The 22,640-nt window shown below is 39.5% G+C and overlaps 1 protein-coding gene across 1 annotated transcript in view; it reads right to left on the bottom strand.

Annotated features, from left to right (window-relative positions):
- Positions 1-22,640, bottom strand: part of KCNK10 (potassium two pore domain channel subfamily K member 10) — a gene marked incomplete at both ends in the record, with an annotated part of 65,084 nt that extends 42,444 nt beyond the window's left edge. Inside the window, one exon of the mRNA XM_081999945.1 lies at positions 22,589-22,640. Coding sequence (XP_081856071.1) covers positions 22,589-22,640 — 52 coding nt within the window. The remainder of the gene's footprint in view (positions 1-22,588) is intronic.

Below are 22,640 nucleotides of genomic sequence, written 5' to 3'. Positions count from 1 at the left end.
ACCATCACTGGCATAGTCCAGGGTAGGCTGGGTGAGCCTTTCAGAGGAGAGAGATGCCTGGCTTTGATATCCCACAAATGGTGAGTCAGGAGAAAGGAAGTCAAAAGCTGGTAGAGTTAAAGCAGCTTTTGTGAGTTTTCTTTTCCTCTCTGCTAGTATAAATGTTTTTTCTTATTCAAATCGTATTTCTGGCAAAGTGTTAATATCAGCTTTACAGTAAAATCATGGCCTGTTTGATTCTGTCTTCAAAGGAAAATGTGTTGTACTGATTTAAGAACAAGATGGGAATTTCAGGGTAGGGAACGTAAAATGTTCTTATAAATACTGTGTCACTTAAACAGCTCAATGCATTACTGTGCTCGGCTTGCTTATCTCTAAAATAAAAGATAACTATTTTGCTAAGAAAAGAAGAACTGTGTTGAAGTCTCTCATTTTCTACTGTTAGTAATAACTACCCTAAGTGTACGTAGAAATGTTGATCCTAAAGTATTACATATGATATAAATCAACACACAAGAAGACTCTAAAGCATAACTCTAAAGATACTAAAGCAGCTAGTTGGGCAACTGATGTATAACAGAGATGGTCTTACAAAGCTGAAGCAGAAGACACAACTGCAGTCAATACCACAGAGATGCTTCAGAGTAGATTTTAAGCAGCAGTTAGGTACTGGAAAACCAGTGTATCTATCTACTCCATCTAGCAGCTATCTTACTCCTTATGACAACAGAGTGGAGTTAGTGACTTGAGCACATGGTAAGAAGTCAGAAGTCCCGATTTCTAATTGGAACTCTGCCTCCATTAACCTGTGGTCTAGAAAAGTGCTACCATTTGCCTTTAAACCATTGTTTCACCAACTAGAAAAAGATAAAATAGTGCTTGCTTTTCTAACATGAGTGACCTGTAAGAATCCATGTCTGTACAATTTTTGAACAAACATATGAACATAAAAGCTATATAAACTTCCAGAAGCTTAACAAGTAGTTTTACTAAAATCAAAGGATGGACCACAGTGCCAATTCAACAGTGTGCAGAGGTATACAAACAGTTTAAGAAAATGAAGGACCACATAAATTCTTGGATTTGACAAGAATCCAAGATTTGACAAGAATTTGATTAGAATTTGTCCTAATTTGATTAGGACAAACTTAGAGCAAAAGAGAAAAGGATATGTTTACAATAAATGCAGAACAATCCCTGCTTTATTTATCCACATTTTTTCAAAACAAGCTGCTGTCAGAACAGGCTTTCCCAGAACAGAGTCTCATCCATGTGTGTTTGTTAAACTGTATCAAAGAATACTTAATCTGCCTCACTGAAAGCAATAATGAATCTCCATTCACATGCATGCACTAAATTAGTAGACAGGTAACCTCAAAGGAACAGGTACCCTCAAAGGAACACAGCAGTGTTTTGCCACAGGCCTTACCCCAGTAAGAGGATGCCAGTGAGAAAGAAAGGTGAGTTCCTGTTTGTTTGGATAAGCTTCAAAATAAAGCAACTGAAGATATTGATGTTACAAGTCAAATCAAAATGTTAGGATCTGTTACAGCTGTTCACCTCCAAGAGTACCTACCGCACTACCTGCGCTCCATGTACTGACAAACAGTACAGCCAGGCCTCCCGTTGATATGCGAGAAGCTTAAATACCTGAGGTTTCTACTAATATTGATGAGAATTAAGGAATCAAAACTCTCACTCACTGACTGTCAAGAAGGCTGGGGCAAAGCTTAACCCAACTTAAGCAGTTAGCAGTTGGACTAGATGACCATTGTAGGTTCCTTCCAACTGGAATATTCTATTCCAAAGCAAAACGCTGTACTGTAAAACATTGGAGCTTTGAAACAATGCACCATAAGACATTGCTTCAGATTAAAAATTGTCCCTTATTACTTCAGGTATGCTTTGCTTTAAGAGACTGATGTTTCTAAGAACAGCTTAGACTAATTTCTGCCACAAACATTTAGGTATAGTTGGCCCTGCTTTATAGCAGCAGGGTGAACTAGAAAACCTGTTATAACTCTGCGAAAATAGTTCCTATTTAAAGGGAAAATCTCCAGACAGAGAGGTTCAAAGTACAGCCACCTCAGAAAGACAGCTTCAAATAAGAGCCAAAATGCTGAGGGGGTGTTCCACTGGCTTTTGACTATGAAAATGTTAAACATGGCTTTGCCACACTGATCTATATCCTAGCATCTATCCTACCGAATATGCCAGGAACATAGGAGATACCACAGAAACCTGGGTTTAGAAGGAGAGTTTCTCAACTGGTTTAAACCAAGTACATTTTTTTTTCAATTAACATACCTTCCTCTGTGGTATTGCTGTCACAATTTTTATATCCGTGAAAAAATGTAAGTCAGGTTTAACAGAGTGTCTTATTTAGTACCTTATTTTCTTCCATGTTGCTGTGTAACACAGGAATGTATGTACATTTTCATAAGAGTATAATAGAGTATTCTTGACACATCTGATGCAAGAATTTTACAGGATTCAGCACATAATTAGATTGAGGCCATATATACTTATGCATTCATAAGCCCAGCAGCTGGCTTTAAGTTTAACACATGAGTTGATCAAAAATGAAACTGGACATTTCATCTCCCATTTTAGTGGGTCCATCCAAGGAAAACAACAAAATACTTTCAGCTCAAGTAAAAAGGTTCCTTGACATGCATCTGAAGGTAAGTACCAGTATGATGGAAGTTTTTTTTAAAAGACAGGAAATTATGCTTTCTTCAAACATTTACATACTCAAGCACTCAAAATTTCCCATGGATTTTTCCTTATTTTTGTCTTAAAATTAGAAGTTTAGTTTGAATCATGAAGTAATCTTACCATGCAGTCCAGTTTCACTGAGAAAATATATAAGGAAAAAATCCTCCCTACAGCTTTCAAAAGATTCTACATTGGGTTATCAGCACTTGCACATCCTTCCTGTAGCACTAACTTAACAAGCCAGCATTTCCTCCTGCAGTAATTTAGAAATACAATGTTTTGTCAAGTGTATGAATTTGCAGAACAGAGACCTGGAGCACCAAGACTCAGAAATGTCTGTGAGGTGCTAGCCAAGGCCGCTGAATCGACAACTAAAAGTAGGTGGGTCTACTTTCTCTAAAAGGGATCGTAAAGGACTAGAGGGATGAAGGGACTCCACCGGCCATAATGGTTTTAGTGTCCTAGCAGGAGCCTAATTTATTTTGTTTTCACTGGACAGAATATTCTAGTTGTTCGGGTTTCCCTCCACCCCTCTTCTGAAATGGCCACACACTGAAGTTAACATCAAAAGGCTTCCTGATCGAACAGTGTGGAAAGGCAGGAAAATGAGCAGCCCACCAGCGGATAACATATGATCTTGCACTCCAAGGCTCTGGCTCATCTCCAGATGACGTTCCTGGAGGATATGGGCATCTAGCATTTGCTTCCAATCTCACAGCCTTCCCACAGACTCCCCAAAGTGATTTCAGCTACTGTCTGCTTGGGTTAAGATAGCAGGGCTGTGCCTGGAAGTCAGAGCAAGAATAAGAGGTGTGTTAGAGGAAGAGCTGAGGCAATCAGGGTACTAAGCTATCAGCGATATGAATTTCTCATTAATATCTCACAAACGGAGAATGCATGTGCGTTTATGGATGAAGGGAATTTCTATGTCCGACAGGAAATGGGTGATTGCTATATGCGTGACGGAAGTAATGAAACATGGATGTTTCTGTCCATGTGTAACCAAAAAATCATTAAGCCATTAAAATTTTACATTATTAGGACACAGCTAATCATTTCCCCCACCTGCTTTGCTTGCTATTCCAGCCCCCACCCCACCCCCATTCTTCATCTCTGTCTGTTGTGTATTTTTAACAGGTTTTGTAAAGTAGAGAGCATCCATTTAACCAACACAATGAATGCTGGATTTTTACACACTGGGCACTCAAAAATCTGATGCTGGTTTAGAAAGTCTGGCTTTTAGAGCAAAAATCCCAGCAGACAATGATTGTGTCTGCCTTTGTGTTTGTGCAGCATCTTTGCATCATGTGGGCTAATTAACAGGTGACATTTCAGCTGTGATCAAGAAATAGGAGACAAAATCCTGCCTGCAGGCTACGATTATATATGGGGCAGAACACTAGTATCCCTGTGGCTGTTGTTCTGGATTGAGGCACAATAATAACCACTGATGTCTGGGGACCATGGGATCCATACAGCCACGGATCAAGAAAACCACCCTCAGCGCTGACATGTTTTACACCAGTTTGGCCCTGGTCCCTCTGCATATCCCCAAGGTGTTCAACCACACAACTTGAGCAGTGACAGTCATCGCGAGCCTGCCACACAAGGGGAATTTCACCCTACTGTTTGTATGGCATTTTGCTGCAAGCTGTCATTGAAGTGAGAAGCATTACATTTACCATTCATGAAAGCAAAGCTTGACGTATTGTTTGTTTGGAAAATGCACAGAGTGCCTCTGAGCATATAGCTTTTCACTGCAGCAGTACCCCACTGGTTAAACCTAGCATTACTTTCCCTGAAGTGGATTCTCTAATGCAGTATTAGCACTGCTGACTTCAGCAACATCTCAGCAGCCTGCTGCAAATGTAGTCATCAGTGGCAAGGCATTCAACAAAGTATGGAAAGAGAGACAGGTAAAGGCAGAAAGGGCAACATATATTAAACCAAAAAGATTGAATGTGCTGATAGAAAGAAAGTAGCATGATTGCTCCCAATTGTTCCTTTCCCAGAGTGGGGCAGGGGGAAGGGAGGAGTATGTTAGGCTACAGAACTGCATAAGGAATAAAGTCACTGTTTGATTCCTATTGTAGGATAACGCTAGTGAAACAGAGTAAAAGTTCGTATATTGAGTTCTTTCTGTTGGTGGGGAGAGAAATGTCAGTAACATGTACCAGAGGGAACTATGCCTGACATTGCTTTGCCATCCCTGGCAGCAGCTTTGGGGAAAGTGTCGTATAAAAAGGCTTCTGCAATTTTTGTACCATTTTTCATATATTCACAGCTAGTGCTCAAAATTATGATTCTCTGTATGTTTCAAAAAAAATCTACATAATTCTGCTTCATCATTTGTAATTGAAACATACTAATTAATAGCTCTTGGAATACCCAAACTGCTTAATTGATTTGTAACGCAGTTGTTAAGAGAAAACAAAAAAATACCACTGTTTTATAATGCAGCTTTCATTCTTCTTCGTTAGAAAACTATAAGCCTCTTCTCTGTTCCTGGAGAACTTCTTTAGTGGCAACAAGAAACTTAGCTATGCAGTAAGTCATCAGAATGAATCTTGCCTTCCAGTGAAGGACACTGTCACTCCTATTTGATATCAGTTTCTTCCAAAGGACAAAACTTGTGGGAATATTCTCCAATTTCTACTGTCCATACTACCAGAGTATTGCTGCTTCCATTTAGTTGTGCAGCAAGTGCCTCGCTGAAATCAAGTACCTGGCTATCTGGTCTCTGTGGCAGTGTATTGGGTTTAGGTGGCAAGGTGTTGGTAATGGGGTGGCTACAGTGGTGGTCTCTGTGGGAGAAGGCCGGGGGATGCCCCATGCCGGACACAGCCATTTCCTGCTGACTCCAACAGACCCAATCACAGGACACAGCTGAGCCCATTAGTGCAGCATCTCTGTGAAAGCATAATTAAGAAAGGGAAAAATATTCTGCAGGCAGTGAGGAATGAGGAAAAACAGTGTGAGAAACAATCCTGAATACACCAAGGTCAGTGAAGGAGAAAGAGGTGCTCCAGGAACTGTAGGAGACATCCTCTTGCAGCCTGTGCAAGTTTTGGAAGAGACCACAGTGGAGCAGGTATTTCCCTGCAGCCCACGGAGAGGACCACACCAGAGCAGATATCCACACTGCAGCACGTGGAGGACCCCAGACCGGGAGGCTGATATTTCCTGAAGGACTGCTGCCCATGGAGAGACCATGCTGGAGCAGATTTATCCTAAAGGACTGCAGCCCATAGGAAGGACCCATGCTGGAGCAAGGGAAAAGTGTGAGGAGGAATGTGCAGCCTAGAGGAACTGTTATGAACTCACCACAACCCCCCTTCCCCATCCCCCCTGCACCATGTCGGGTGGGGAAGAGGAAAATGAGTCAGGAATGAAGGAGTGAAGTTGAACCTAGGAAAAAAATTAAGGAGGAGGAAGGTATTTTAAGATCTGTCTTTTTTTCTCACCATCCAAATCTATTTTAATTGGCAATAAATTAAATTAATTTTCCCCAACTCGAGTCTGGCTTGCCCGTGACAGTAATTACTAAGTGATCTCCGTGCCTTTATCTCAACCCACAAACTTTTCCATTGTATTTTCTCCCCCTGTCCTGTTGAGGAGGAGGAGTGAGAGAGCAGCTGGGTGGGCATGTGGCAGCCAGCCAAGGTCAACCCACCACCGACAGGGGCAATAAAGATGAGGACACAACTCAGACTGCATTCTTCAGCATTGTTCTTCCTCTGAGCCTCACCAGTCACGGAGTGCATATGGATTTTGGTAAAAAAGTTATCAGTCCATTACAATCATGCCCTGAGAATAACAACGTATAGATCAGAACTTAAACTACAGTGAGGAACACAAGTTAGCTACAGAGAAAACAAGCAGCCTTCCAACAATAATGCCTTTTTGTCATTCTCTACTGGGTTTGGGTCAATATGGAACAAAAACATTCATTTGTCTTGTTGAGTGGATTTGATTTTTTCACTTTTTATCATCTTTCATTCTCATTTTTCCTTCCCACACATAAGCTTTTATTTCACTCATTTTCTATACACATTTAAGAAAATGGATGTTAGCAGCATACATTTTCACATAAAGCTAAATGTCAAATTCATTAAATATTTCATGCTGGCAGGAAGTGCATACACTCTTAACCAATGCAGGAAAAGTAGCAATACAACGTGGTATCTCTGACTGACAATTTTAAAAATAGAAGAAAATCACAGATTTTTTAACATCATGCAGATGTTAAATGGCTAGAAATTGGGTGCTGGGTAAACTTGACTGGTTGGATTACTTATTAATCTAGTTATGATTAGTTTAACAGTGCATAAAAGATTAAAAAGTCTATGCAATTACCATTCCCCTGAGCTATGCCATGTCCCGTTTCTTTGTTTTCAATGGATTTTCTGAGGCTGTTGGAAGACTCTCTGATATTCTATCATTTCACTTTAGCAATTCTGAACCTATTTTCCCCAAAGAGATAGAAAATGTATGTACAAGTGAATTTAATTTTAGTCAAGAAAGTGTAGTGAGAAAGAGAGGAGGGTCTGAATACCATTTTTATACTTCTTGTATTTCTGAAAGGCGCTGCCATTTCTAATTGTAAATTCTTTAAAGCACAGAAGAATGGCAGTTCAAGCACCCATCTCACAAGGAGCTTTGAAAGCAGCAAAAGGCAAAACTCACAATGGCTGCTTAGGAAAATAAAAGTCTGCAGGACTCAGTGCCCTTAACCATATAAAAACCATAAAATCTCCCTATGCCAACAAATCCAACCTTAAATCAGTTTTTGTGTATGTCCTTATTAATAGTTAATAATATATGTCCTTATAATATTATAATTATTTATTTCATAGAGAATAAACTCTTCAGACAGGGGCCCTAACATCAGCAGTATTTAGAACAGGAGTGTCACTGCCTTGAATATACTACAAACAGCAATAATTACCATATATCACCATCTTTCAAATCACCCTGGAAAAATCTGATGCTGGACAACAACAATTTTCATTAATCTTTCATATAAGGAATTCAAAAGTATTTTTAGGCTCCTTCTTGCAGACTGATCCAACTTTCATTAAGATTTGCACAGAAACCAGGTTCAAGCAAAAAAAAGCTGGGTAGTTTTGCTAGCATAGTGCTGAGCTTCTGTTTATAGGCCTAGCCACTTAGCAGGACATATTTGGTTCAAAACAGTGTTGTACCAGACAGGTTCAACTTCACAGTTTCCTTGGGCTGGCCTAGCTCAGACAGCAGCATTCAACTCTTGCTGAATACAACTGTGTAGGTATAGCCTAGACAAAAAAGAAATTGCTTGACGAAGGTCACACAACAAACCTTTCATACAAGTGCATATAGTTAGCAACCAGTGAAGACAAAGATACTTTTTTTTTCTTTAGGCTAATAGAAAAGGGAAGGAAATTCTGAATGGCACAGAAAAGGCTGCTCTATTCAACATCTTTCTCCGCTTCACTTATCACCAAAATATTGAATGGTAACTAAATACTGACATGCTTCATTGTAGCTGAGTATTAAGAGTATAGGAATATAGAAGGAGAGAATGAGTTAGCAAACTACACAAGGCAAACACTGGATCTGTATTTAAAGAATATTGGAAATACCAGTCTCTTCCTTCGATCAGTTTTGACTGATCTCTTATCTTCCTTTGAACCACAGTAAATCAAACTCCACCACATAGTCAAATGTCATTTGTCCATGACACAAAATTATTATCAATGCAGTCATCTTTTCAACATCCCACTTCAATTTTCATTGCAACTTTCCAAAGTATTATCTTAATATAAATGAAAATGATGTTTGGATTAAGTGTAAAAATCTGAACTGTAGTATCACAAAGAAAAATAAAACACTGACTAAATGAAGACAGTGATGAATTCTTACTTGGATCCCTTAAGAATAAGGCAAGAATTAACTGATTAATCTGTAGCAAGGAAGTAGGGGATTACATATTAGGAAAAAGTCTAGCTACAAGGATTGCTAAGCATGGGAACAGCCATCGAGATGTTGAAATCTCCTTCACTGGAAGAATCTAAGAACAGGGCATAAAATCATCTGCCAGAAATCATTTAGGTCAGTGTTTTCAATCTGTGCTCTGCATAGGTCTATGGACCCAGGAAGAAAAGCTATCAGTGAAGGGTAACAAAGAAAAACAGCCTAGTGTTGTACGCTCGTATTCATCATCCAGGGTCTGTAAACAAACTGGTGAAATGTTAACAGTATTAAAAAAAAAATTAAAAATAATTCATCTTGATATTCTAGACTCACAGCAGGAAAATGCTCTTGAAATCCTTTCCCTCCCATTCTGTGTAAGATAGTCAAACACATCTCAACATTCCTCTTTGCATCAGTTGTGCCAAGTCTGTAATAATCTTTCATGATTATCCAAATAATTCAAAGCGTTTCACAAATAATAGATAAACCCCTGTGACACTGAGGAAAAACAATACTGTATGTGTTCACAGTTTGTCTCATGTAAACACTGCCACAGAGATGCTAGCAAATTATTTAAATTCAAGAGTAATTTTGAAAGTTGATTAAAACAAGGTCTTTGTCAATTGTGCATCAAGCAGGTACAATGATTTGCCAAGGTATTAGCGAATCTTCAAGTTCCTTTAGGGGACATGCCCTTTTCCACTATACCTGACAAAATGCTGGTCTGTCTGTTACAAGATTAATAGATTGCCATAAATCAGATTCCTTTCTTTTGTTGGTTATAAAGGAAACAAACAAAAAAAAAGATACCCATGTGTAAGCTGTTCTTGCTGATTATTTACAAGAACTTCCAGATTCTGACACAACCTCTCTGCCGTCAGAGCCGCAGTCAGAGCCCGGCCACGAACCTAAAATGGACTGGCCAAGAGTTACTCTCTTGCAAACACAGCCTTAGAGCTCCTGCCTACTGAGACTATGCAAATGGCAGGGAAACAACAGGAAGCCCAAGGCTGGCTTGCACAGGTATCAGCCAGAACTTATCTACTGATATTAAAAACGTCTCTGCAAAAGTCACGGTCATGGGATGCTGGGATACTTTCCCCTCCCTCCTCCCTCTCCCAGGCACTGCGCTTTTCTAAGGCATACGTGACAGCTCAGTGGTCAAAAGAATGAATGTGCTACAGCAGGACATGAACTCCAGGAATAGCTGAAAGCATCTTCATTTTTTTCTTTCTGGTTTGGCTTCAGGACAGCAGTCTCAGGGGGTTCCTAGCTAACGCTTATTGGCATTAACATGAAGATGCACTGTTACTGACACCATTTGTAGCACTACTTACAGAGCTGCCAAGTCCAGACGAATACTTGAGGGAGATTTGTCTTCTGCTGGAGTGAGATTGTACACTGCTGGAGGGCAGTTCGAATTTTGTTTGCCTTGCTTTGCTTTCTCTCTCTCCTGACCTCCCTTCCACCCTGCCCTCCTCCAAAACCATCCATCTGCTCTTGTCCCTCACTTCTCTCCAACCATGCTGGCAGCGTGGGAGGCAGCATACCCGTAACTCCCTGCTCAGTTTCTCTTCTCGGCACTCAGCTACCCTCCCCGTTGCCTCTGACACTTGAGCCCAGAGCAAGCAGCCAAGCCCATGCTCACATGTGACAGGACTCATCAATGAACTTCAGGTAATGGAAAACAGAAAATAGAGTAGAAGAACATTACAGTGAGGAGCAGGAAGAGTTGAGGGGAGATTAGAAGTGACTGACAAGTCCCAAATAAGGAGCCCTCCTGATTCAAGATTGGTGACTGTGTTTGTTCCAACACACTCATTGGCAGCAGTGCTATCATCAGGTTTATGAAGCTATTTATAGAGAAACTGAGTACAGAGAAACCCAAGAAAAATTCTCACCTTTCCCTTTCTGAAATAGGACTAAAACCAATAGATCACTGCTAAAACCTGTTTCCCTAGCATTACATCAGTATTTCTTGCTCTTGCTAAAATTGGGAGTTCTAGTTCATGCAGGTCTCTGCCCTGTCAAGAGCCAAATAGGAAGCAAGTGTTTTTGGCTCAAGTTCTTAGGGAACAGAGATGACTTTGTGAAAAAGAGTTCCTGTCAGAAGAGATGAGCATACCATTTTTTTCCTCATTAGATAATATATAGAAAAACTGCTTTCTTGTCAGTATGTCACAAGCCTTGAGTACAAGCACCAAGGAATAAATAGCTGTTCTCTGGTTGTCTGCAGACTTCACCCTTCAATGAACAACAGACAGGTTGAAGCAGTGATGCTGCTGCTTATCCATAATCTACTTTTTTAAGACTAATAACAAAAATTTCATTGCGCATGACATGACCTTGGTTGAAATGAGTTTATTACTTTTCCTCACCAGGAAGTGTCCCAGGGTTCCAGTAATATTTAGGAAAAGTATGAGTCTCCTACCACAGGAGTTCAAGATCTTTGGCTTCAAAATGCTCATAGGATGATGTAGGGTCAGGGATTTAGCTGGTGTCCTTCTGCTAGAGCAGCTGGACTGGGATCTTCCAAATACCCTATCTCAAGCATTCATAAAAGAAATTCAGCCAATGGTCTCATGGCCAGACCAACCAGAAAGGAAACCGAAGTCTTGCAACTTCACATAAGAAGGCCTGCGTACATATAAAAGAACATTCTTGTTGACAGAAACCTAGTGGTAAGACAAGCAAGTGGAGGAGACAAACAACAAAGCAAAGATTCATGCTGGCCTTCCTAGCAGGAATCTATCTAATCTACATTTGAAACGTGATTGATGCTGGCTGTCTGCCAGGGGTACAGCCTAACAGTGGAGTGAGGGAATCTCTTGATCACCTCAGCCATGCGAAGGGGACATTAGCAGCACCACTGACTATAGTATAGACTGGAACTGTGACATGCCAATACCTTGCTCAGCTAGGGCAGTACAGTATCTCCTGCGGGACTCTCTTAGGTTAATAGCTAAGGAACAGATCTTTCACACATGAGTAAGGCCAGAAAAACACAAGCAATATAACCTCTAACCACAGAATAAGAATAGTGTCAGCACTAATTGTTCCCCTTCAAAGATTTCTTGGGGCATCCTTATGGACGTATCTGCATATTACTGACTATACCTAAAGAGCTGATGCTCCTCTGTAAAAACAAGAAGTAGGAATTTCTGCATCAGTCTAGTGGTGTCTTCCCCAGTCTGGCTAATGATTGGAATCTACAGAAAAATACTTTGAATTCAAGCAAAACTCATTAATGATCCACCACTTCAATTAAGTGATAATTTCTTAATTTTTCTGGGCACCAGCAGTAAAAGTGGACCTTTCATCTTGTGGTAATATCAGAATTTTGTATGCTTCTTACAAAATCAGAAATTTTGTAAGAAGCATATCAGTTGGACTATTTTTTAGTTCACTGGAGATATACTATTTGCATATTCTGAAGACCCAGTCTATTTAGTAGTCTTAAGTTCCTATACACAGTAACAGTCTTAGTTAAAGTGAACGAAGGTTTTTCAATACTTTGAAAACCTATTCTGGAACAGGATGAGGAATACATACAAGATAGCTATTACAAAATTTCTCTGTGCAGAAAAGATCTTTCACAAGGAAGAGAAAGTTGCTGTTTGAAATGCACTTGTTCAGCATAGCCATTTTTATTTTCTCCTATTCTAAATTTTTTTAACATACACATTTTTCTTTTACGCTTTCGGTGTGTAAGTTTCGCCAGTAAAGCTGCCACAGTCGGAATGACTTACCTGTCCAGTCTGCATGTAAAACAACTATTAGAATGTGACTGCGAGTAAGCAAAAGGAAGTAGGTTAAGGAGACTTCAGACCCATTATGCTGCTCACGGCAGTATATAATAAACAGAACAGATGAACAGTGTCACTGGGAGGCTGTTTAGGCACACAGGGCTCCAGGTCAATGCCAGGCTGATTCTGGCTGCACTAAGCTTGTTATATAGTATATAATTTAGGGTATATTAGATGATAGTCTGGTGAATTGTTGTTTTAAAATTCCACAATTTTACAATACACAAGACTTTTCTTATCTCATGCTCAGCTTCTGTTCAGATGATACTGTAGAAATATAGTTGTAATTTGAACTATGATAAAACTTTATAGCTACACAAGGATGGCATCTGCTGATATGGTATGGCTTCTAACATCTCGCAGTACTTCACAGTGTTGCCATACTGCATCACTGACATATAGCTAAATGCGTTTACAGATCAGACTTAAGAAAGAGACAGCTGTGGCCCTCTAATCAGTTTTGCTCACAATTAAGTTTCACCTAAGCAAAAGTATGACTGCAAAGTGTATAGCAGGTGGACATGAACTCATCCTCCTGCACTCAGAGCTGGTGAAAACAAATGAAATCATTGCTAATAATGCCATGCTCAAAGTAGTATTTTATAACTTTCAGCAGAGCTGTACTAACCGTGATGGTGTAAATTCTTGTAACCCCAAAGCATAAGCAAAACAAGAATGAATCCACCATGAAAAAGTGGCATATACCTGCCCTAAATCCTCCTAGTGAGAAGTTACCCAAAGCCATTTGAGCTGAAGTTCAAAATATGAGCAAGAACAACCCTTGTCTCATCTCTTTCCTTTGCTATAACTTGGAATACATCCCATTAGCGTCAATAAAATTGGTCAGTGCACCCTGGAGAGTGATTCTGTTGACCCTAAAACAGACATCTACTGAAAGTTCTCCAGGCTCCACAAACCGTATTTGACTATATCTCCCCGAATCATAGCAGGTCCGTAGAAACTTAGAATGCCTCTGCATTTCTAAGACCTACCTGTATTTAGCTGTTTTATTCTCCAACTAAGTCACACTCAAATAGCGTAATTCAGTTGCCCATCCATATTATACAGTACCAAGTGAGAGGTCCTAGGATATCCTAATTGGCCTTAAGCTCTTGCTCCAGGAGGGCAGAGGTCCCTTAAGTCCATTATCATATATACCAGGCCTATGCAAGTGTCTCAGCTGCCTTACAGTCAATGACAGCAGATGGCTCTTTTTAGAAAACTGAATCAACAAATAATGTCTGGTAGCAATGAGAAATTCAGGTCACAAGGTTACATGTCAGTATAACACTGTAAGCCAGTAATGAACTCTGCTTCTCATGAAGGCAAATTAGTGTGGTGGCTGTAGCATCATGAAGAGGTGTCTCTGGTGCTGTTTCTGTAGCTGTCATGATTGCTGCTACCCAAGACCTCTCTGCACCACCCTTTCTTGTGCAATTCAAACTTAGCAGTAATTTAAGTAATCAGTGATAGATCTGAGTTAACCTAGAGGAATGTCTTTGAGACGTGTGAGCTGCTTGCTTCATTACAGCTGGGAGTTTCTGCAGTACCATTTCTTTTATAATTCTTTCATAATTGAGGTTTTTCACACATAGTAGCTAGTAACTGCCTTTTGTTTCTTTAAAATGAGAAGCTGAAATTTGAGACGATAAAAGTCCTGGACAAGCTGTCAGTATGTATTTGCTGTTTTCAAATCATGCCAGTACTATTACATTACAGTATCAAGTAAGAGAGAAATAATCCAAGCACCCTTTAACAGCGTATCACTGAATCTTAAGAATCTCAGTGGCACAAGTTTAAGGTGCCAAAATCCAAAATCCTCACCCAGTAAAGTCAGCAATATGTTGTTTTTTCTTTCTAGGGAAGAAAAGATGAGTCACTTCTGCTGAGACATGAACATATGGCTCTAACAAATCTAGGTACTCAAAGCCTGATGCTTAAAGCACTGTGATGATCCTGTAGGATAGTGATACCAAAATAACTTCTATTGCTTTGTAAGAAGATTTTTTTTAGGGTGTTAACTTTTGTAATCCCCTACTAGTAAAATAGTCTATTGTCTTCAGCAAACAACAGTCACACAGTCATGCATAATCTATGGATTATCAGAAAGACAGAGAACTGAAGCAATTTAAAGATCTACTGAATGCTTCTCTTTAGGGGCAGAATTGAGGAACAAACAGAAGAAACATAAGCATGTTTCTCCAGTGAAGGACTAGCCAAATAAACAGATCATCATCTGCTAAAGATACTTACTTTGTGAGATGAAGATATTTTGTAATACATTTGTAAGATTATTTATACTGTGCTTTAGTTTTGCTCACAGAGGAGGATCCTGATACATGCCCAAGGAACCAATAGAGAACATAAAGACACTTCTTTTTTCAAATATGCCCTAGGTTTCATGCTTACTTCTAAAAGGTAGAAAGAACATCACATGCTTGAAAACAGTGAATTCTAGTTGGAGGCAGCCAAACTTGTCTTCATGTCCACCTTTTTTTTTTTCTCAGAGCATTTACAGCCTTACCACAGGTACACTCTTTTCATTCTGCATTTTCTGCACCTCTGGCAGCAGATCTGACCCTGTTACACTTTGGGTCCATTCTTTCATAATCTACATTACCTGAAGCAGCTTTACTTTGTCTCTCCTTGTTAGGTCTTTATTTCTTTTCAAATGCCCTCTAAAATTTCAAATAGCAAACTCAAACAAAATGCTAGACCTAACTATGGCTGGACTTTTAAAAAAATCTGAACCCACATCCAGATTTTGCAGCTGATCACCACCTCTATTCAGGACTCCAGATCCTAAGTGCAACAAGTTTCAATCCCTTTCATATATTTTATATGTCATGCCCCTTCTCACAACTCCAGCTTTCAGCAGGATGTTCCTCTTCCATTTTAAAAATGGAAAAATTAAATTAAACCAGGCTTGTGTATTCTCTTGCACCCTTTTTCCCCTCTATACGGGTTTTCATAACAGATTCTATGAGCTTACTGTCTTTCATTTCTACTTCCAACACACTGAAATTTCCACTCTAACCCCAAAATCTTACCAGTGATCCCCTGTGCTTGTATTTTGGGACATCTGAATAACAGATAATAATACATGCATTTGGGACATTTTGCCAATAATAAGAATTGTAATAGCATAAGAATTGTATTAGCAGTTAAAGAAAAAGGTTAAATACGAATTCTTGGTCTCAGCATTCCCAGACCAAGAAAATATCCCCTAAATTCTGTGGTTTATTAACATGGCTAGAGATTCATAGTTCACTTTTGAAATACCATTTTGTTTAAATAATTGGAGTTAATGTTTGATTTGAACTGTGAAAAGAGCAGAAGTACGTTGGGAGAATAATAATGGTCCACGGACTAAAAAGGATTGGTGCTACCACTCTGAAGTACAAGGGTATATGGTATGTGCCATTCTCACTTGTTGTTTTCTCTCATTGGAGTGACCACTGAAAACTGCATAGCACGTTATTTTTGAAAGTCAGCAGGTTCATCTTAGAGCACATTTTCCATTATAGTTAAACTGTTTTTTACATACATGCTCTATAGACAAACAACAGCAGAAACTAGAATATGAGCAGCCTCTGGCTGACAAAGGTCCCAGGATGTTTTCAGTTTTTTACAGAAAACAAAAACCAGAAGTATTCCTATAAAAAATGTATTAAAAAAGGTAGTATTTAGCCTTTTGCTGCATGTCACTTCTTTTACATAAAAATTATATAGAAAACAGACAACTGTTCAGCATTTATATTCTCTGCTTTTGGCTTTTGCTATTACACTGAGATTATAACAAAATAAAGGTTAGGCATTCCCAAACTCACTGAATTCTGTAATACTCTACTGGTTGAACACTAGTGTGTTTGTTACCCCTTTCTTCTCTTGGCCTCCTCATTGTTCCCTCCCCATTTCACTCCAGGTACTTACCCTATTTACAACACAACATCTAGGGCCCCTGTTCTCCCAGTGATTCCAGTCTCTCCTTTACTTTTAACTCAGTAAAGCCTGCAGGGACAACACAGTTCTGATACTTTTAAAATGAAGAATCTCATGTTTCTTGCTTCTTTCACTCTTGAAGTGAGTGGTAGAATTCCTAACTCTGGATTAAATCAAGAGCATAAGAATTAAACTGTATCACCATATATATGCACTCTTGTGTCTGAAGCTGATATAGTCCACATGCTAGCTACATAAATCCAAATGAATGCCAAAAGCTGAACCAAAACCTACCTAATTACAACAGATATCATATATCTTTCTCCCAGAAGAAAACTCCATCACTTCAGTTAGCATCAGTTTTCAAGAGTTGCCCAAGGGACATTTCAGTCCAAAAGCCTATTAATGGATTACTCTTGTACCTATGTGGCAAAAATAGCACTGATATTCTTCACTGAAATAATAATTCTGTCTTAAGCTCTCCCACTGCTGACAATTCTACTGCTCTCCCTGTCTTTGACTTACAGCTTCAGATTGCCTTTGATTCTTTTCATTCCCTTTTTCTCACAGTACAGATGACATCTTAATGATACCCTACCCTTCATCTTTCTTACCTTGACTAGAGTTCAGTCTTTCCTCACTATTACTAAGGCGGCTGTTGTCCAGTCCTTCACTCTGCCACTTTCTTATTACTAATTTTACTTTTATGAATTCTTAGTTTTTCCATTTCCAGGGCATCCTAAAGAGGAAAATGATGAAACTAATAGCTCTCTGCTGTCTTTCTTCTAATTAGTCTCCTGCTAATTCAGTCATAACTTCCTATCTCTTACCACACTAGGATCCGCAGTATTCATCTGCCTCTCCTGCAGGCCCCACATAGCCTTTAGTAAAGTTCTGATTTCTTCATACTCTTTTATTTGTTTTCCAAACTCTTCAAAATTTCCACCTTACTGCATTTGGCACTATTGGGCCTACACCATGCACTGCCAGGAGTGTCCTCCTGTTTATCCAATTTCTATTCTCCTTCAAATTTCTCTTTAAAATAAACTCCTTACAGTTTTTATGCAACCTATACTTATTAGGCACAGCAGAGTCCTGGTCTATCAGACGGGTCAGTAGCTAATACAATTTCGTGATACAGGGGTACTGACCCTGCTGACCATGGGTCATTTACTGGTATCAGAGCTACTTTTTTACACATTATAGCTTTCCACAGCAGTCTTCTTACACTCAGCTAACTAAGAACTGACTTACTATTGCAGAAGGATATAGTCTAACTCACAGTTACACTCCACTTCTTTTCATATATCTTCTTGAAAACAGAGGACAGAATGAAGACCCTCATTCTACTTATATATGCCTTTATAATCAAGTTTGCCTTCTGCATTGGTCTCTTTGAATGAAAGGACAGAAAAAGCAGGAATTGCAGCAGTTTGTAACACTCTGCAGGCAGTGTCAGTTTAATTTACACTGAGTGGCTGATGCTGAAGATTTTTCCAACAAACAGTCATCAAGGGATGATCCAATCCCAATACCTGCAAGAAGGCATTTGAGACTCGGCTCAGTTGTCCCACATATAAGTGTCCAGTGCTGCTTGAGGTGTCTCAGGTGAAGTGTGAAATCCCATGGCAGGTGACACAGGACCTATGGAAGACTTGAGTCCCTCTGGAGCAGCAGTTGGGGAATATCAAAGGTCTCTAGGTACCTCTAATGGGAAACTCAATTGAGTCTTCACTGTCTGTAAAGAAGCGCAAGTAATACTAGTTTCCTCTAGTTGTAAAGTGTAGAGATAACCTTATTTCTTAATTGATGTGATCTGTGTATGATGACAGGCTGTTTTGTTCCCTCCTAATTGTTTTAGCATTTGATTACAATACATATGCTCTTCTTTCAATAGCAGATCTTAGATTGCTCTAAATAAGTTAATTATATTTCACAACACCCTTGCGCAGTAGAGAAGTATTAATATTCCCGTTTTGCCATCAAGGAAAAAAGGAGGAAAAGAAAGGGTAAGTGACTTACTGAAGGCTAAACAGTAAGTCGGTGGCAAAATCTGAAAAGGAACTCCAGACTCTCAACTACAGCTTAAATTCCCCACAGACCACTAACTCCCTCGCTAAATGTAAGGATGATAATAAATGCATGATTTTAGGGTTCCAAACTGCAGAAAGCCATCCTAGACAAATGATGTCTTTGTGAAAGGACACGGGAACTTGTATCAAAACTTCAGAGTTCTAAAAGGTCGGTGTAGAGATAAACATCCACCTGGAAATTCAAAAGGCTTTGACAATCCATATCACTGCAATGACAGCAAAAAACTGCAGGCACAAAGGATGGAACAAGGCTGAACTCCATTTTCTGCCTACTAAGAGCATCACCAAGATAGGCATCCTTCCCTTGGAAAAGACATCTCACCATCACTCTGCAAGACAGTCGTGCTTGGGGATAAGTTCTGAGCCTACTGGAAAAAGTCTCATCTACCCTACTTTTCTGAAAAAAAACAGCGATTTTAAGCAGATAATTTGTAGGAAAAAAGAATTGATATTGCTGTAACATCCAGATGCCTCAGTGAATGAGGGAATCACTGTGTTTTAGGTACTATATAAAAATATATGTGCAAAGAGATTATAAACCAATTTAAGCACGGACAACAGGTGGGTGTAAAAAAACAGCAGGAGGAATGCAGAAAAAAGGAGAGATAATAACAACAATTACAAGAATGAATGTCTTCATATGCTGCTATAAACCCAATCGTATATTCTGAAAAGTACAGACAGGAAGTTGTATGAGGTATGAAACTAAAAATCTGGTCTTTCACTAGTTTCAGTTATTATTGCTTTACCTGAATGCACCAAATGGGAGAAACAAAAATCAGTGATAGGGTGATCAAATCTTTTATCATTGTATATATCCAGGCTGCTTCCACCAGTAGCACAAATGGCAGGCTTGTTTCTTAAAATGTAAGGCCAGGTAGTGCGAGATCCTGTACCCCTACGCAATGTGTCCAACTCTCCCTAAAACATTCTTGAGGTGCCTGCTTGGGTTTTTCACCCATTTCTTACCCCATTCACTCACTGTATATGAATGGTTTTTTAATCAATATATATGACTGTAAGGGACACATCCTAATGACTTTTTGGGATTGAGTTTGATCTGTTTGTTAATGGGATTATATATTTTGATTGCCTGGGATAGTAGACGACTTCACTGGATGAATCTGGATCCTATATATTTCCAGGTTTATGAAATATTTGGTCTATCTAGAAAACACACACAGCATTTACAGGGAACACACAAATATACTCTATACCCAAGACAAGTGAAGATTCTACACTACAGGATAAAAGCACAGTTCGGTCTCCATGCCCTGTTCGTTCCAGTTTAATGGCTGAGAAATCAGTCTCCCATTAGCTGTCTGTCAGACACCATCTCTCATGTCAATTCTATTCTTTTAAATCTGTTCTCTCCACAAAGTCTTTCTATGGTATATTGATCTTTACTGATGTGAACTGAGAATACCAGTTTTATGCCAGATGAAAGCTACCAGCAGACTCTAATCTATTTATCTATGTAAGTATTTATAGTTCAGTCAGCATGGAGTTTGAGCATTAATTCATTTCAATGACTATCATTCTGACCTAGGTTCAAACCAGCAACATCATCAGTCCCAAGCCAGCCATATCTCCACAACAAGGCCCTGGCCTTTAGAAATGTGTATAGTTTCTGGAAAATATTGCCTGGAATAATCAGATCTAAACAATCTTTGAGATATCATAGCTCTCACTTACATCATTGGACTGCTAGCTTGCTTGCCAGGAACATCAGTTGATATATTTCAAGTACTGTTAACACAAGTTAGCACAATTCTGACTAGACAAAACTGTGGAAACTGCACGTTCTCTGTCTGACAACCAGAATAGGGCACAATCATAAAATACGCACTGAAATGAGCCTGGTATTTAAGTGTGAACATTAACTGGACATGAGCTCTGCTTTTAATATTTAAGACTCTCTGTATCCATGCACCACCAGCTTTCTACATGTTGATCTCTGTTTCTCTACTTCAGTTCTTAACTCCAAGGATATCACATAAGATGCAAAATATAACAACATTCTTCACTTGTACATGCAGAGAACAGACAACATATGTGACTGTAAATCAAATTCATTTTAGGGCTTTAAGTGATTTTGTGTAGATCTTTGCTAACATTTATATCTACACCAATATATTTTTGTTTCAAAAAGAACAGAACTCTGATCTACCTTGTCTTCTACCCACATCACTAATTATTCAGCAGGATTATGTGAGTACAATGTCATTGCTCTCTTCCTCTATTGGTTAAAGGATTGGGCCTTAGACAACTTTTCCTTACCAATTTGCCTTTTTCCGTTCCACCAAATTTCATCTATTTCCTGTGTCCCTTGAGGAATTAGAAATTAACATTTTTTGCTTCCTTCCTGGCTATACATTAGCATCCTTGCTGACTGGTTAATGAAGTCAATACACGGAGGGGAAATAACTGCTAGGATTCTGCAGTCCTTAGCAGGGATTCATCTTGGCAGAGAGGAAACCTGCTGGATTTGAGGTCTTTTGCCTGTAGCAGTACTCTATGGTTTTGGACGCATTAGTAAATTGTGACCAACCACCTGTTGGATCCATATGCTTTAAAGCTGATTGCCAAGCAAAGGAGTTGCATATAGAACACCATCAGTACAGCCTCCTGCGTGCCTTCTCAGGGGAAGGGAGGAAAGGGCTTTTTGTATTAAAAGGTATCCTGCAATACCTAAAACAAATAAAAATGAAGCAACAGCAAACACACATTCAGAAAAGCACCTGTGAAGAGCAAGTTTTTGCCACACAGAATTTTGACCCTAGGATAAGGAATATACTGTTATTAAAATAAGCAAGTCTCTGTTAGTGCTACTACCCATGTGTTCATTGTGAAGCTGAGGGCGGAGGAGGCTGATGTGTCAACTTCAGCCTTCACCTAATTAAAGATGTAGTAAGGCTTAAACTAAAGCTTAATTGCATATACAATTCAAACAGCACGTGAGATCTGCTCAGCAGAAAGATGTCTGTTCTGCTGTATTCCTTCTACACCAGGAGAAACTGTTTCTAACGTTTCATTTTGTAGACGTGAGGGCATGGAGGATGACAGACAAATTGACCACTAAAACCAAACCTGCGGAATAAAGATGAATAATCCAAGCCCGTGCTACCACTTCATACTTCCAGCAAGCACTGCTGTACAGTGACCGGCTGCCAGCAGTTCTGCTGCAAACCTGAGCATATGGCTTCAAGTTGCTCTGCTCCTGTACTGATGCACAGAAATACTGATGCACCAGTATACAAATTACCAGTAGGAGTTTTTTCAGTCACTTCTTCTGTAGGTTGCATATGAACCTCCTCCCCATGCCAGGAAAGGAGAGCATTTCATTATGGTTTATTTTAAAACACCACTTGGATCGTTATATTGAAAACCACTGCACTGGCGTAAATCTCCTTCCACCATCACACAATCACACTCCCCAAGACAGACTCAAAGCTAACTAGAGAGTTAATCAAACTATCCACTTGGGCTGATCAATTGTTAACAGGACAGAGTAAAGAGTCTAAAGGTCCCTTTGGGCTCCATTATTTAATGTGTCTTTTTACACCATCCACACTACGGGTTATATTGCAGCAGCATTGTGCTCCAGTTGCTTGCCAACAAACATTTGCCATGGAGGAGCCCTGAACAAGCAGTCACATCTGTGTCCACTCCTGTACCACCCATTTAGGAGAGACAGTGATCACTAGAAACAACAAAGGAGCCACAGATAAAACAAACAATGCTGTGAGCCAGAGATCACTGCCATCCCAGGCAAGTTTGACATGAAAACACTCAAGAAAAAGGGAGGGGAGGGAAGAGAGATATCAAATATAGAACTATAAAACTTACACCTAGAAGAGGTTTTACCCATGCACCCACCAACCCCACATCTGAGGAGCATTTTCTAACACACTACTAGGATTGAGCAAGAAAGACTGAGCAGTGCACATGGGAAGCAGACAAGCATCCAATGTCTCCTCCCATTTGGAGTCAAATAGTCTCCTACAAGTCACTAAACACAAGGAATAATAATATCTGCTATTATTATAGTAATGATAGTAATAGAGAATTACCAACCTTGAGGATCCCAGTTCACCTGTTTTCTTGGAGTCTCGATTGGAAATTTCAT

The sequence above is a fragment of the Phaethon aethereus genome, assembly GCF_964289735.1.
Source record: "Phaethon aethereus genome assembly, chromosome: 5".
NCBI classification, from domain to species: domain Eukaryota; kingdom Metazoa; phylum Chordata; class Aves; order Phaethontiformes; family Phaethontidae; genus Phaethon; species Phaethon aethereus.
This window is presented reverse-complemented; position numbering and strand designations above follow the sequence as displayed.